This window comes from Rhincodon typus, chromosome 36, assembly GCF_021869965.1.
Source record: "Rhincodon typus isolate 14 chromosome 36, sRhiTyp1.1, whole genome shotgun sequence".
Classification (NCBI taxonomy): Eukaryota; Metazoa; Chordata; class Chondrichthyes; order Orectolobiformes; family Rhincodontidae; genus Rhincodon; species Rhincodon typus.
This window is the reverse complement of record NC_063367.1, coordinates 3,042,684-3,059,333: the sequence shown is the minus strand read 5'-3', so window position 1 is coordinate 3,059,333 and position 16,650 is coordinate 3,042,684. Positions and strand designations below refer to the sequence as shown.

Sequence of the window (16,650 nt, the reverse complement as noted above, 5' to 3'; positions counted from 1 at the left end):
AGAATCTAGGCCCGAAACGTCAGCCTCTCTGCTCCTATGATGCTGCTTGGCCTGCTGTGTTCATCCAGCCCTGCACCTTGTTGTCTCCGATTCTCCAGCATCTGCAGTTCCGACTATCTCTAATTAACTTTTAACTTTTGTCATTTTATTTCTATGTAAAGAATCACCCACAGTGAAACCATTTCATGCTATTTGTCTTATTATTCTGCATCATTCATTAATAGGTTACTTTAAGTACATTGACACAAATATATTAAAATATGTTATTGCTCAAGACATTCTGTGCACTATTGACGTCAAATCCTCATTTCTGCTACTAATCATGCTTTATTAGTGAAAGGTTGCCATTTTCAATGCAGTAGTCCTACTGAGATTAAGAGCGGTATCTTCATCAATTACTTCATCCTTAACCGATAAAATTAACTCCTTTTACAGAAAAGGATGAAAGGACTGATGATAAAATGTTACGTCTCCCTTATTTATTCTCCTGGAGGCCAAAAGTAGTTCAAAATCAATAAATTACCATTAAAATGCTGTTATTGTGTTAGCAAATGAAATGTTTGTCAAATGTTCTCAGCAGGGACTCCTAGATAATAATGAAAATGTTACCAGTTAGTCTGTTTTACTGATACTGCTTTCATTGGGAAAATGGGAGGTATTGGAGTAGTGGGAATGTTTTGAGGACATGGGTGCATATCGTACCATTGCAGATAGTGAAGTCTGCATTTAATAAAATTCTGTTATAAAAAACAGCTGGTCTAAACTGTACTGTCGATTGTTGTAAAGACCCATCTGGTTCAATAATGTCCTATGGGGGTTGGGGGAAGGAAATTTGCTGTCTTTACCTGGTCTGACTAACATATGATTCCAGACACACTGCAATGTAGTTGACTCTTGGGGACAGGCATTAAACACTGGCCTAACCAGTGATGTCTACATCCTCTGAATGAATTAAAAAAAGGCATTCAATACTTATTACATAGTATTGCACACTTCATGCTCTTTTAGGATAAAGCTGTTAATTTAGTTTTGTAAATCACAGTAACAACTTATTTTATTCTACCAGGTATTTAATGTGAAGTGGACATCAGCAACAAAGCAGAATCTATACACATACTTATTGTGGCTCATTTGTACTTAAAGGAACAGTACAGAAAGGGATACTAAATCAACTTAAACCAACACTCAGAAACCAGCCCTAAAATAAATTGTGTCTCAAGCATGCATTTAAAATCCAAACTCTCATTTTCAATTAATTAAAAACATTCATACTGCATGCATAACTTCAAATGGTAAGGCACTCTGTAATTTTCCGTACTCTTGTTCATTTTCAAACTGAACTGTGTCAAAGAGATCCTGAACCAAAGCTGCAGAATTATCTGACAAAAAGAAAGCAAGATAGGCAAGGATGTTCTGCTTGCATACTTGGTTTTTAGCTTCTGCAGTCAGCAAAGTGATGAGGGTTATTTAACAACCTTTTCAAAATTAGACAATAATGTATTTTGTAACCTACTGGTTTTTACACTGAGTTTGTGCACAATTGATCAATGTGTACATAAGGCTTTGGTGACTTACCTCTACAAAAAGGTCACAAACCATGGTTGTAAAATGGTTCTCCTCATTAATATTTTCATCTGAGCTTCATATATTAAATATAGATAACTGCCTACTGATAAATCTAGGTACTGTACTATTCAGAATATGAAGTAGTAATCCAGAACTTACCACTGTTTATCATCCTGTTAATTTAAAATAAGCACTATAAAATAGATTGAGACAAACCATTGCTTAAACTTAACAGAAGACCACTATAACGAGTACACATAATGCACAGACATACCTCAATAGCTGTAATAACTGATTGCATTCACATAGATTCACAGTGAATAATATATGAAAATAATGAAATGCTCTGCAATTTCTTCCTTAAGCATCTTTGCTCATGACCTAGCATTGTCTTATTTAAATTGCTCCTTAAAATCTACCTGTCATAACGGGATTTATGTTTGATACAGCTACTGCTGACTACTGTCAAAATAAATACACAAGTATGTAGGAATGGTGACCACAAGTGACTGTGTACCTAGTCTGTATAGAATGCCACATACCACTATGAGGCGTAAGTGCTCATACTGTTGAGAAGTCAACATTGGAAACAAGTGAATTATGTTTTAAATTCCATCACTGGCAATTCTAAAGACGCAATGAGAAAAGATTTCCTCTGCTTGGTTTTAGTTATTAGCAGCCTAAACAGTAGGAAGATCTATTATGATCAAGATTTCTAAGAAAATTATAATTATTACCTTATTAACAGATAGGATTTTATTAGAAACAATAAACATAAGAAATCTTTCCAAATATTTCTTCTTGCACATTTTATACTGCTGGAGAGGATTTCTTTTTTGCACAAGCTAAGGGTGCATCAAATTAACATCATAGATTCAAAGAAACAATAAACATGGCAGACATATCTATGCCATAGTGTCAGTCCGTTTTTTTCAAACTTTTGGACATGAATTCCATTCCAGCTTTTTCCCATGCAGGCATTTTAGTTTGTGAACACTTGATTTCTGAAAGTCACATAAGCTCAATTACATTCTCAAAGATACTTGACAGGTAGGAAAGCATGTCAGGCACATGTACAATAGAGACAGGTAAATTGATCCTTGTCCGGATGGAATCATAACAGTTTACGCAGTTAGTATTAAAACTGAAAATACTGTTTTATTGTGGAATTACTGACATTGAAGATCTAAACACTTGTTGATGTTGAACTGCATAAAAATATTGGTATAAGTTGTTTTACATGAGGCTGTGTTTGACAGTTTGATTGTCTTGCTTTTGAGTGTGCGAGAAATCCTATGACCTGATTGGTTCCTGTTAAGTCCTCAATGCGTATTTCGTTATTCACAGAGGGATATTGCATCTAATTTTTAGAAGTAGTTATTCTTAAAGCACCATTGCAACACCCTCACTCAGGGCTGGAATGAAAACATTCATGCACACGTACACACACGCACACACACAGAGAAATCTGGTATACAAAATTTTCCATGATTAAAAAGTAGCATGGTTGCAGTATACACACACTTAATTTACATGAGTGAAAAATGCATAACTGAGTTAAGCTACTGGACTAACTTTGGTTCTTTGTTAAGTAATGGAACAAACAATCTGGTAATACTTAGACTGAGTAATTGCATTTTTGGCTACCAAGTTTGTAAAATATTACAGTGCAGTCACAATCTAGGTTGACATGTTACTAGCACCAGGTACATATATAAATGTTTGTTCTACTGAAATGTAATTTGCAAAGTAAAATTTAAAAGATCAATACAATGAAATGTCTTTCAATGCAGAGAATGATGTTTTGCTCTGCTAAAAATCAGTGGAAATTCTTAGCATCAGTGGTCCAATGAATGGATTGGAACGTCCATATCGGTGTTTTTCAAAATTCAACATATCATTATACAACATCTAAAGCTAGTCTTACTGAAATAGCAGCGCTGCATTTATACAAAGCCTGAGTAAGTGGTTTAGAGCTATGGTATGCATCCTGACTTTTCTAACATTAGATGTAAGCAGTGCTCAGTCATATTACAATTAATAAGAGATTGTATCCATGATATGTAGAATCTGTTTGGCAATAGAAGAGTCCATCTTTCAGCTGAAGCAGTGTGATCTTCTTTTTCAGTATTAATGAAGCACAATCTGAATTTTCATTTGAAGGATTCCACCAAGTTCACCAGTGAGGTAGTCTTTATCATGCTTATCTTCAAGCCGATCAAGTTCCTTCTTTTTAAAGAGGGGCATACTGCTTATTTGTAATGAGTAGGCTCCAGGAACTGGCTTCTTCTTGGTCAGATGTAGATAGCTTATACCATCCTTTTGGTTAACTTTGAACAGACCTTTTTCATTGCCAAGGTCAATCAAGTAACGTACATGATTTGTCAAAGTAGAAATAGCTGGAACAAACTGTAGAATGTGGTCTTTATTGCTGAGTTCAGAAATGTTGAGATTGAAGATAAATGGATTATCTGTACTTAAACTGGCAAGGCTCATTTGCAAACTGTCTGCATTGTTATCCTGGAAAAAAAAAATTGCAGCATAAACTTGTTGCAGAAGTGATAAATTATGTATCCACAAACTACGTTAGCACTTTCAGCATGCTTCCAATGTGCACCATTTGTTTATTAAAGGGCATGTTGACTGGTTAGCTCAGTTGACTGGATGTTAAATTTGTGGTACAGAGTGATGGCAACAGTGTAGGTTCAATTTCTGCACCGGCTGAAGCTACCATGAAGGTCCTGTCTTCTCAATTTTTCTTATTGCATGAGGTGTTAAACTCACCACCAGTCATCTCTCTTCAATGAAAGAGCAGCCCTGTGGTCCAATAGGAATATGGTGACTTTATTGCCTGTAGCTTAAGCAATTAGCAGATCAATGGACTGACAATATTTGGGTCAGATGTCTTTCAGATGTTATTTGGGCGAAGAGTATTGATTACACAATTTGCATTGCTCCAATTTAGAAAAAAAGTGCAATTGCCAATTCCTAATGCACTAAGTCACATACCCGTAAACAAATGGTGACAATCTAATGGTGTACTATTCACTAAATTTTGATTCCTGCGTAGTTAGAGGCAGGTAATGTTATTATTCTTTGATTTTGGCTTTAAAATATTGATATTTTGAGCTTTCAAACCAAAAGAAAAAGAACTAATTCCTTTAATTATGGCACAATGTTACATACAGGAATTGAGGTATGAAAAATATTTCATGGGTACAACACATAAACTACCATTCATCATTCTTAATAAAATTCAAAGTCAAACATAACAAAGGAGCAAAGTAGACCAATCAGCCACTCAAGCCTTCTTTGCCACTTAGAAAGATCACAGCTGATCCAACTAGTTCATAATCTACCTACAGATGATAACATTTCATCCCCTTGCTATCAAGAAAGAGAGTTCCAAAGACTAATGGCCCTCTGTCAGAAAAAAAAAATCATTTTCATATCAAATGGGTGACCACGTATTTTTAAACAGTGATTGCTCAATCTGGCATCTCCCACAAGAGAAAATCTTAGTTCCAAAAGCACCCTGTCAATTACATGAAAAGGTATAGTAACCAATAAATATACAGGACATTCTTCTTTAAAGGTAAAGTCGCTATAATCCTACTGAAACGTAGGGCTGCTGATTAGACAGAGATGACTGGTAGTAGTTTAACCTGAAGGTCACCATGCCCCAGGTGAGGGGAGAGGTTGAAATGGTAACCACAGCCAATGTGGGAATTGAAGCCACACTGTTGGCACCACTCTACATTACAAACCTACATTCAACCAACTGAATTAGTGAAGCAGAAATAATTTTTTGATCTTTGCAATCACAAACAAATTGTCTCATGTGTTTCAACCAAGTATCCTTTTTAGTGTTCTAAACTGTAGCTAATACAAGCCTAGACTGTCCGACAGTTCTTCATAAGGCAAGTGATCATTAGTATTAGTTTGGTAAAGCTTCCCCGAGATGTTTCCAACATATTAGATCCACGGGAGATTGTTGACTTGCTCGCCAAGCGGCTTGTTTTCATGTAGACATTTCGTCACCATGCTAGGTAACATCATCAGCGAGGTCTCCAATGAAGCGATGTTGTTCTACTCTATAAACAAAGCTGTGTTAGGACATTATTTAAATGGAGCACCACTCACTGCAACATGCCAGAGCTACGCAGGAAAAGAGGAAGATCACCTATACAAAATCTTCACTATGAACGGAAATCCCCACAACTTCATCTGCAGGTGCCTATTAAATAGACAACACCAAGAGGACTCAGTACGCCCTAACATGCTGGCCACACTGCCCTACATCAAGAACATATCAGGACTGACAACGAAACTCTTACGACCACTAAGAATCATGGTAGCACACAAGCCCTCATCCATACTAAGACAAACACTCACAAGGATTAAAGACCCCCATACCGACGATATGCAGAATCAATGTAGTTTACAAAATACCATGCAACGACTGCTACAAACATTACATTGGACAGACAGGAAGGAAACTAGCCAGCAGAACACATAAACAGCTAGCAGCAAAACAACACGGATTATCCCTAATATCAGTACACCTGGACAATGAGGTCATCAGTTTTACTGGGACAATGTAACCATAGTAGCCAAGCCAAACACAGACACACAGGGGAATTCCTGGAGGCATGGTTCTCAACCCATAATGCAATCAACAAACATATAAAATTGGACCCCATATACAAACCCATACAGAACAGAACTAGAAATGACACAACTCACCATAACAGACCGGACAGTATAAATTCGAAGTGGAGTAGAACAACATTGCATCATCAGAGGCCTCACTGATGAAAACGAGGTGTAGAGCTGGATGAACACAGCAGGCAAAGCAACATCAGAGGAGCAAGAAAGCTGACGTTTCGGGTCTAGACCCTTGTTCAGAAATGGGGGAGGGGAAGGGGATTCTGAAATAAACAGGGAGAGAGGGGGAGGCGGACAGAAGATGGATAAAGGAGAAGATAGGTGGAGAGGAGACAGACAAGTCAAAGAGGCGGGGGTGGAGCCAGTAAAGGTGAGTGTAGGTGGGGAGTAAGTCAGTCCAGGGAGGACAGACAGGTCAAGGGGGCAGGATGAGGCTGGTAGGTAGGAGATAGGGGTGGGGCTTGAGGTGGGAGGTGGGAGGAGGGGATAGGTGGGAGGAAGGACAGGTTAGGGAGGCGGGGACGAGCTGGGCTGGTTTTGGGATGCGGTCAGGGGTGGGGAGATTTTGAAGCTTGTGAAGTCCACATTGATACCATTGGGCTGCAGGGTTCCCAAGCGAAATATGAGGTGCTGTTCCTGTAACCTTTGGGTGGCATCATTGTGGCACTGCAGGAGGCCCAGGATGGACATGTCATCTGAGGAGTGGAGGGGGAGTTGAAATGGTTCGTGACTGGGAGGTGCAGTTGTTTGTTGTGAACTGAGCATAGGTGTTCCACAAAGCAGTCCCCAAGCCTCCGCTTGGTTTCCCCGATGTAGAGGAGGCCACATTGGGAACAGTATACCACATTAGCAGATGTGCAGGTGAACATCTGTTTGATGTGGAAGGTTTTCTTGGGGCCTGGGATGGGGGTGAGGGGGGAGGTGTAGGAGCAGGTGTAGCACTTCCTGTGGTTGCAGGGAAAAGTGCCGGGGGTGGTGGGGCTGGTGGGGAGTGTGGAGCGGACGAGGGAGTCACAGAGAGAGTGGTCCCTCCGGAAAGCAGATAAGGGTGGGGAGGGAAAAATGTCTTTGGTATTGGGGTCAGATTGCAGATGGCCGAAGTGCCGAAGGATGATGTGTTGGATCCGGAGGTTGGTGGGGTGGTACGTGAGGACGAGGGCGATCCTGTTTTGGTTGTTATTGCGGGGAGCGGGTGTGAGGGATGAGTTGCGGGAAATGCGGGAGACACGGTCGAGGGCGTTTTCGACCACTGTGTGGGGGAAGTTGCGGTCCTTGAAAAACAAAGACATCTGGGATGTCCAGGAGTGGAATGCCTTATCCCAGGAGCAGATGCGGCAGAGGCGAAGGAGTTGGGAACAGGGGATGGCATTTTTGCAGGAAGGTGTGTGGGAGGAGGTGTATTCTAGGTAGTTGTGGGAGTCGGTAGGCTTGAAATGGATATCGGTTTCAAGGTGGATGCCAGAGATAGAAACAGAGAGGTCCAGGAAGGAGAGAGTGATATCAGAGATGGTCCAGGTGAACTTAAGGTTGGGGTGGAAGGTGTTGGTGAAGTGGATGAACTGTTCGAGCTCCTCGTGGGAGCACAAGGCAGCGCCGATACAGTCATCGATGTAACGGAGGAAGAGGTGGGGGATAGGGCCAGTGTAGCTTAGAAGAGGGATTGTTCCACATATCCTACAAAGAGGCAGGCATAGCTTGGGCCCATGCAGGTATCCCTGGCCACCCCCTTTGTCTGTAGGAAGTGGGAGGAATTGAAGGAGAAGATGTTAAGGGTGAGGACGAGTTCAGCTAAGCGGATGAGGGTGTCAGTGGAGGGGGACTGGTCAGGCCTGTGGGACAGGAAGAAGCGGAGGGCCTTTCGGCCATCTGTATGGGGAATGCAGGTGTAGAGGGTCTGGACGTCCATGGTAAAGATGAGGTTTTGGGGACCAGGGAATCAGAAGTTTTGGAGGAGGTGGAGGACGTGGATGGTGTCACAGACGTAGGTGGAGAGTTCCTGGACCAAGGGGGAGGAAATGGAGTTGAGATAGGTAGAGATAAGTTCGGTGGGGCAGGAGCAGGCGGAGACAATGGGTCAACCAGGGCAGTCAGGTTTGTAGATTTTGGGAAGGAGATAGAAACGGGCAGTGTAGGGTTGGGGAACGATGAGGTTGGAGGCTGTGGGTGGGAGGTCACCTGAAGTGATGAGGTTGTGGATGGTTTGGGAGATGATGTTTTGGTGGTCAGGGGTGGGGTCATGATCAAGGGGGCGGTAGGAGCAGGTGTCAGATGATGATGTTACCTAGCATGGTGACAAAACATCTGAACAAAAACAAGCCAGCTGGTGAGCAAGTCAACAAACTCACCTACAACCCGAGCTCCAAATTTTTGCAAAAACCTCCTACTAGATCCTCACTTGAATAAGGAGACCAATACCAGTGCTGCAGATGTCGTCTTATGGATGCCCATATAACTGAAGCACAGCCTCCCTACTTGTATTCATCTTCCCTTTCAAGATTGAATAACATTCTGTTGGCTTTCTTAATTACTTCCTATATCTGCATACTAACCTGCACTAAGACTCCCTGACCCCTTTGTATCTCAGAACTCTGCAATCCCTCACCTTTTAGTTAAGAACATCCTTTTCTATTCTTCCTACCAAAATGGACAATTTCACAATTTCCCACACTGTGATCCATTTGCCTGATCATTATCCAGTTAATTAACCTACATATAATGTTCCGTCTTTATTTCCTCTTCACAAAACTTTGAGCACAATTAGCAATCCACCTTTGTTCTCTTCATCTAAGTCATTTATGACTCAATGCTGCAGCCCCAGCATTGGTCCCTGTGGATCATCACTCATTACATCTTGCTCATCATAAAATGTCTCATTGGTGCCTATTTTTTGTTTCTTGTTAGCTAGCCAATCTTCTATCCATGCCACTCCCATATCATGAGTTCTTAAGTTCTACAATAAGCTTTGATGTGCCACCATATCAAATACCTTCTGGAAATTTAAGTTCAGTACATCAACCAGTTTCCCCTTTATTACAGCATATGTTATTTATTTCTACTGCACTATGTTGGTTAAACATGATTTCCCTTTCACAAAACCTGTTGACTCTGCCTGATTATCATGGTAATTTCTAAGTGCCCTGATATGACAACTTTGATAATTTTTAATGACTTCCCCATGACACATTAAGGAACCAGCCTGTAGATTCCTGCTTTCTACCTCCTTTTTGAATAAAGGAGTTGCATTCACTATTTTCTAATCTAATGGAGCCATCCCATAATCATGGGAATTCTGGAAAATTAAAATTAATACATCAATTATTTTATTAGCCACACCTTTTAAGGCCCTAGGATGAAGTCTATCAGGACACAAGGACTTGTCAGCCCACAGCTCCAACAATTTGCTTAGCTCCAATAATTTGCTCAGTACTACATCCCCGGAGATTGTAATTTTATTGGGTTCCTCAATTCCTTCTGTTTTTGATTTATAGCTATTTGTGGGATGTTACCTGTATCTTCTACAAGGGAGACTGTGCAAAATACCTGTTCATTCATCTCCAATCTCTTTATTTTCCACTTGTCCAGAATCACTTGCTATAGGAACGACATTCACTTGTTAACTTCTTAAAATAGTACCTATAGGAGCTCTTGCTGTATGTTTTCGTAGATCGAGCCAGCTTTCTCTCAGGCTCTAATTTTGCCTCCTTATTCATCTTTTAGTCAATCTATATTGTATTTTATATTCTGCCTTGCCACTCATCTTTGCGCAATGATACTTTCTTAGCTAATCAAGGATAATGATGCGTCCCCTAGAAATTATTCTATTTTGTATATTCTGAAATATCCACTTAAATATCTGCTAATGCATCTCAATTAATCATTTCCTTAACCTAATTAACCAGCTGACTTCAGCAAAATGTTATGCAAAAGCAAACAGTAATTAGTGAAAAGTTACATCTTCCATTTCTAGCACTTAGTCTATTCCTTTGAGCAGAAATCACACGCTTAGCATCAAATATTGGTACAGGCTCGTGGGGCTGATAGGGTCTAAGCCATTCCTGATTCGTCTGTTCGTATGTTATAGGTTTGACTGTAGTTAAATACTTGCAGTGAATAACGTAATATTAAAGTAAATCTCTTAACCATTCGTATTCTTCCCTTTTCAAATAGCACTTGCATTTATAAACAAGAAACAAGAGTAGTCACTTGGCCCTTCAAGCTTGCTCTGCCATTCAATATGATCATAGCTGCTTTGATTTAGCCTCAACTCAATATTCCTGCATATTGCTGATAACCTTTCATCTTCTTGGTAATCAAGAATCTATCTACCTCTGTCTTAAGAAGAGTTAAAGAATATTTCTAAAATATTTAATCTGAGGGTTCAGTTGGGGCGATCTTCCAGGCCTCTGGTAAAGCTGTTTTGAACTCTACATGGATAAGTCAACAAGGCTCATCTGCCCCTTTCTCCTCTGTAAACACCTCATCTTCACTGTTCTTCCCACAGGAACATGACAAGAATTAAAACTTGTGACTGCGAATGAGACTATGAGCCAAATCCACATTAACATTTTTAAAACTATCATGCATTACTGAAGAGATTCAGTTGAAATGAGTACTTTTAAATGTTCAGAAATATATCTGCTAAAGAAGATGTGCTGTCTTCTGACTTATAATGGCAATCACTGCTGACTAACATAAAAGTCAGCAATATTTACCTCTGCATCATTTGAAATTATAGCTTCTTTCTCATTTGTTGTTCTTCGGGTTCTTCCTTTTGGGTAGCCATTAATTTTGCAATCATAACATGCCTCAGGTGACAAACTATTGTCCTCTGTGTCACCTCCTATTGGAAACATCTGGCCTTTGCTGAATCCCACTCCAGAAACGCAATGCCTAATGAGGAAATATTAATTCCAAAGTAATTTATGGACTACTTAAAACTATTAGAGGTATGGGGTAGATTTTTATCACCACCATCAGGGTACTCATTTAAAAGGCCATCCACCATCTGTTTAATTTTATTGAAATCAGTTCATTTAAAATCAGATAGGTTACTTATTTCTGCTATTTACCTTTAAAGATGTTGATGAAAATGTGCCCCATATAAACTACAATTATAGACAGAACAATTCACACCCATACAGATCTACATTCATTAACTATTTTTGCTTACAAAATGCAATTGGATTTGCCGGTGTTCATGATGTAAATATAGAAAATTAGGGAGAAGGTATGTAATACAATTGAAGAAATTAGCACAGACACTGAGGAGTTTCTGAGTGATCTGGCAGGCTTAGAAGTAGGTAAATCTTCAGGGCCAGATAAAATGCATCCCAGGCTGTTGAGTGAGGCAAGGGAGAATACAGCAGGGGCACAGGCAATAATTTTCAATTCCTCTCTTGGCTCAGGGGAGGTGCCAGAGAACTGGAGTACAGGCATTGTGGTACTGTTTTTCAAGAAGGAAGAAAGGGACAAACCAGGAAATTACAGGCTAGTCAATCTAACCTTAGTGCTGGGGAAATTATTGGGAAGCAATTCTGACAGACAGAATTAATATGCACTTGGAGAGACAGGAATTAACCAAGAACAGTTAACATGGTTTTGTTAAGTGGAGGTCACATCTGACCAAGTTGATTCATTTTTTGAAGAGGTGGACCAGATGTTTAGATGAGGGCAATGCATTTGATGTAGTCTACTTGGACTTCAGCAAGGCTTTTGATAAGGTCCCACATGGGAGACTGATAGTGAAGGTAAAAGCCCATAGAATCCAAGAAAAATTGGTTAATTGGATCCAGAATTAGCTGAGTATCAGGAAGCAGTGGAAGATGGTCAAGGGGTGTTTTTGTGACGAGAAGCCTGTGTCCAATGGGGTTTCGCAGAGATCAGTGTTGGGGGTATATGTGAATGATTTAGATTTGAATGTAGCAGGGTGATCAGTATGTTTGCACTTGTTTCAAAAATTGTTGGGATGGTAAATAGTAAGAAGGATAAGCCTTTAGATTACAGGAAGATATAGATGGACTGATCAGTAGTAAATGAAATTCAGTCAAGATGTCTGATGTGATGCACTTGGGCAGAACAAAGTGATTAATGGTCAGAACCTGGGAGGCCCTGAGGGCAGAGGAATCTTGGTGTGCATGTACACTGGTTCCTTAAGGTAGCAAGACAGATAGATAAAGTGGTAAAGAAGGGAGATGGGACACTAGCCTTTATTAGCAAAGGCATAGAATTTAACAGCAGGGAGATAATGATGGAACTTTATAAAATGTTGGTTAGGCCACAACTAGAATATTGTGTGCAGTTCTGGAATCCACATTATGGGAAGGATGTGACTGCACTGCAGAGGATGCACAGATTTATCACAATATTACCTGGGCTGGAGAGTTTTAGTCATGCAGGGAAATTGAATAGACTGGGATTGTTTTCCTTGAAGCATGAGAAATGGAGGGGGATCATCAGATTTTAGATAGGAAGGAAATTTTCCTTTTGATGGAGGGATCAATGACTGAAGGCAGCACATTTAGAAGCGATATGAAGGAAGGTTTTTTTTCCACCCAGAGGGTGGTGGGAATTAGGAACTCATTGCCTGTAAGGCTGGTGGAGGTAGAAACCCTTATAACATTTAAGAAGTATTTAGATGCACACTTGCAATGCTAAGACATACATGGCTATAGGCCATGTGCTGGAAAATGGGATCAGAATAGCTAGGTGCTAGGTTTTGACATTAGCAAACTTCATGGGCTGAAGGACCTTTTTCTGTGCTGGAGACGTCAATGACTCTATTACTTTCAGATTTTGAGCTACATTTGATATTAGAAATATGTAACTTATCGTCAAGCAATTATCAACGAGGATGCAGTATATTTCATGTTGGTATTAAAAAATAAAACTATGGATTAGAATTAATTAAGGAAATAATTTGGATGAAGTTAATTTTAAATTGCAATAATTTTATCTACTATTACCCTTGACCAACTCTGTAATATCCAGGTGGGCAGCCACACAAGTAACCTCCATCAGTGTTTGAACAGCCATAGTTGCATGGATTTTTGGACGAAGAACATTCATTAACGTCATGACAAGACCCAGTAAGCTGCTCAAAAGAAAAACCTGTTGGACAAAGACACTTGTAGCTTCCCAGTGTATTGTGGCATGAAGCTCCTCCGCAAACCTGAGAATTCATGCATTCATTTTCATCTGTTGGACAAGAAAATATTGTAACAATTATTTAAATAATTTGAAGATTCAGATTTGACATTTTAAAGTTTGTTTTCTCTGGTTTCTAAGCTCTGTCTCTCATACATGCTCAGAAAATAATAAAACATTCAACACAAATATAAACATTGGAAACCAATAAATTGCCCATGAAGCTATATTATTCTACAAACTGAACTGTGAACAAGTTTTATTTTATAGGCAAAAAATGATGGGATAGCTAGAGAGTATTCAACAGGTCTATATAATACCCAGGGCCCACAACTATACTGTGATAACTGACATAGCAATATCGAATGGGAAATATTGACATGACAATTTAAAATTTGTGCCTGAGAAATCAAGTTTGCTAATATGAGTTGTGTGATGAGATTTTAAATGCATAAGTAAGTGCATTACCATTCCCTCAGATTCAGAAAGATTACTTGAATAATTTTCATGTTTTTGTGCAAATGCTATTTAGGAATTGTTTTCTTTTCCCTATTTTAAGAATATTATAACTACAAGTCAATGTACTCATTTTTATTCCTGATGGTGTCAAATGCCCACTTACTTTCTTGAATGGTGAATGTCCAATCTAAATTAGGGCATCTATTAACATTATCCAGAACTACACATGCTAACGATCGCCGATAATGATCCAGAAATGAATATTATTCACTTCTTTCTGTATGGCATCAAGGCTCATTGGCCAATTGATAAATACCATGTCTTGAAGGATTAGATGTTGGATTCCAATCTATTGCATTGTTGTCCCCTACCCAACATCAAGAGTTAACTTGAAAAGGAAAGATCAGCGTGATAATACTGCAATTTCAAATCAGAAATTTTAATTCATCCTTCAAACGAACTACACCACTCATAGCTTTTTTATGTTAGTTACTGCTGTGTGAATTACTACATATCAAACATTTCCACTTTGTTATTATTCTGTGATACGGAATAATTCATTATTGATCAAGTGCGTGGATGCAGACTCTCTGTCATTCACTATCCACAATTTGATAAGAATTTTCTGATAATTTAAGCCATATCTGGATGCTAATGGATATAAGAACAGATCGTCGGCAAAATTCCAATTGGGTCCAAAGATCCCAAAATTTTTAAGCCAAATTTTACTTGAATGTACATTATATTGGAAATGATTTTGTACTCTGATACGTGACTTGATAGCAGTCTTTCATAAACTTTAGGATCATGTAGGTTGTTGAGGCAAATTAAACCTTTAAAATATTAAATGTGGACTACTGCCAATGTTTTCAGGGTAGCATTTCAACTTGGATAATGGCACAGAATGGGACCCCTGTAACTTGAGTTACAGGATTTTATCCCAATTTTACAGTTCCATTGAATGCAATGAAGCAGAAAATCGGGTTCTGTATTTAATTGGAAGCTAATCCAGTATCATTTGTTTTGTACCATTGACTGAGACAAATTTCTGCCACTTACTCACTGGAATGCAGTGAAACCAACTCAGTTCACCAATCCAACACAGAAAACCTATAATCAATATGCTTTACAAAACTTCTATCACACAGATTCGAGGAAATATAGCTAATTATTTTTAAATCAGCTGACTGCAGTACATCAAGGTTCCATATGCTCGTAATTATTCTCCTCTTCTAATACCGCAAGTGATGATTATGCTATTAAATTACAAGAAAACATTGAATTCAAAAAATCCTTCTCAATAAATACATTGCGTATCTATTTTAAAGAAGATATTGATAATATATTTTAAAACTTTGAACATCCTCATACATTCCTCACACCTGCCCATTTACAGTTGGTGACACCACCTCCATGTTATATATATTTGGCTCATTTTCTCCTTTTTTTGTTTCCTTCTTTCACTTATTTCTTTTGGATTTGCTTGGATTATCCTGATCTGTGTCTTAGAGTTTGCCTCCCTTCTTTTTATGAGCATATTTTGCCCAAATAGCAGATTATTTTATACACTTCCAATAAAGAATGTTTTTTGTTCTTTTCACTAACATCCATAATCCTCTACATTAGACGAGAACTCTGAGTTCTGAGGAAAGGTCACCTGACCCGAAACTTTAACTCTGTTTTTGCCTTCACAGTTGCTGCCAGACTTGCTGAGCCTCTCCAGCAATTTTGTTTTTGTTCCTGATTTACAGCATCCGCAGTTCTTTCAGTTTTTATTTAGCATGATTCACATGGATTCAATGAAAGCAAGTAAAGAAAATAAGGGATAATGTTCATAAGAACTGTTTTTTTGGCTAAGGACTCTATACAATGGCCTTTAAGAAAAACAAAAAATCTGCTGTCCTTAACTGATCTGGCTTACATGGGATTCCACAACCACAGTCAAAATTGGCAGAGCTGTCTCACAGATTAGTCAAGCGAAAGTATGACATAGTCATATTTATGGAATACTGTCTTATGGACAATGTCTCAGAAAGCACATCACCAACTCTGGAAATGTCCTGCCCCACTGGCAAGAGGTAGTGGCATAGTGGTATGATGTCAGAAATTATCTTGGGAGTCCTTAACATTGTCTTCAGACCCCATGTCAGAAGGTTAAACACGGGCAAGGAAATCTCTTGCTGATTACTATGTAACCCCTGCCTCCACTTCAGCTGATGAATCAGTGTTCCTCAATGTTGAACCACTTGGTGGAAGTCCAACCAAACACTTGGAGGAAGCACTGAGGGTTGAAAAGGCGCAGTATCTAACCTGGGTAGGGCACCTCAATGTCCATTACAAAAAGTGGTTCAGCAGTACCATTACTGTTCAAAATGTAGTCCTAAAGGGCACAACTGCTAAACGAGGACTGCAGCTGATGGTGAGGAAACTAACAAGAGGGAAAAAAAGACTTCATTCCCATCAATTTGCTTGCTGCAGATGCATCTGTCTCTGACAGTATTAGTAGGAATGGTCTCGACACAGTCCTTGTGGAGAAGTCCAGTCTTTACATCAAGGATACACTCCAGTATGCTATATGGCATTATTACCATGCTAAATGGAATAGATTCTTAACATATCTAGCATCTCAAGACTGAGGGCCAGTGGGCTGTGGCCATCAGCAGAATTGTTCTCCAAGATAATCTGCATGGCCCAGCACGCCTCCCACTCTACCACTGCCATCAAGCCAACAGATCAAGCCTGGTTCAATGAAGAGTGCAGGAAGGTATGGTAGGACTAACATCAGGGATACCTAAAAATGAAATGTCAAGCTAC

General features: G+C 39.3%; 1 protein-coding gene across 1 annotated transcript in view; it reads right to left on the bottom strand.

The window, feature by feature from the left end:
• Positions 1-2,704: 2,704 nt before the first annotated feature.
• LOC109916808 (fibrillin-1-like) overlaps positions 2,705-16,650 on the bottom strand; it is a 589,008-nt gene continuing 575,062 nt past the window's right edge. The window contains exons 61-63 of the mRNA XM_048617021.1: positions 13,197-13,428; positions 10,947-11,124; positions 2,705-4,086 (exon numbers count right to left, since the gene is read on the bottom strand). Of these exons, the coding sequence (XP_048472978.1) occupies positions 3,697-4,086; positions 10,947-11,124; positions 13,197-13,428 (800 nt within the window). The 3' untranslated portion in view covers positions 2,705-3,696. The remainder of the gene's footprint in view (positions 4,087-10,946; positions 11,125-13,196; positions 13,429-16,650) is intronic.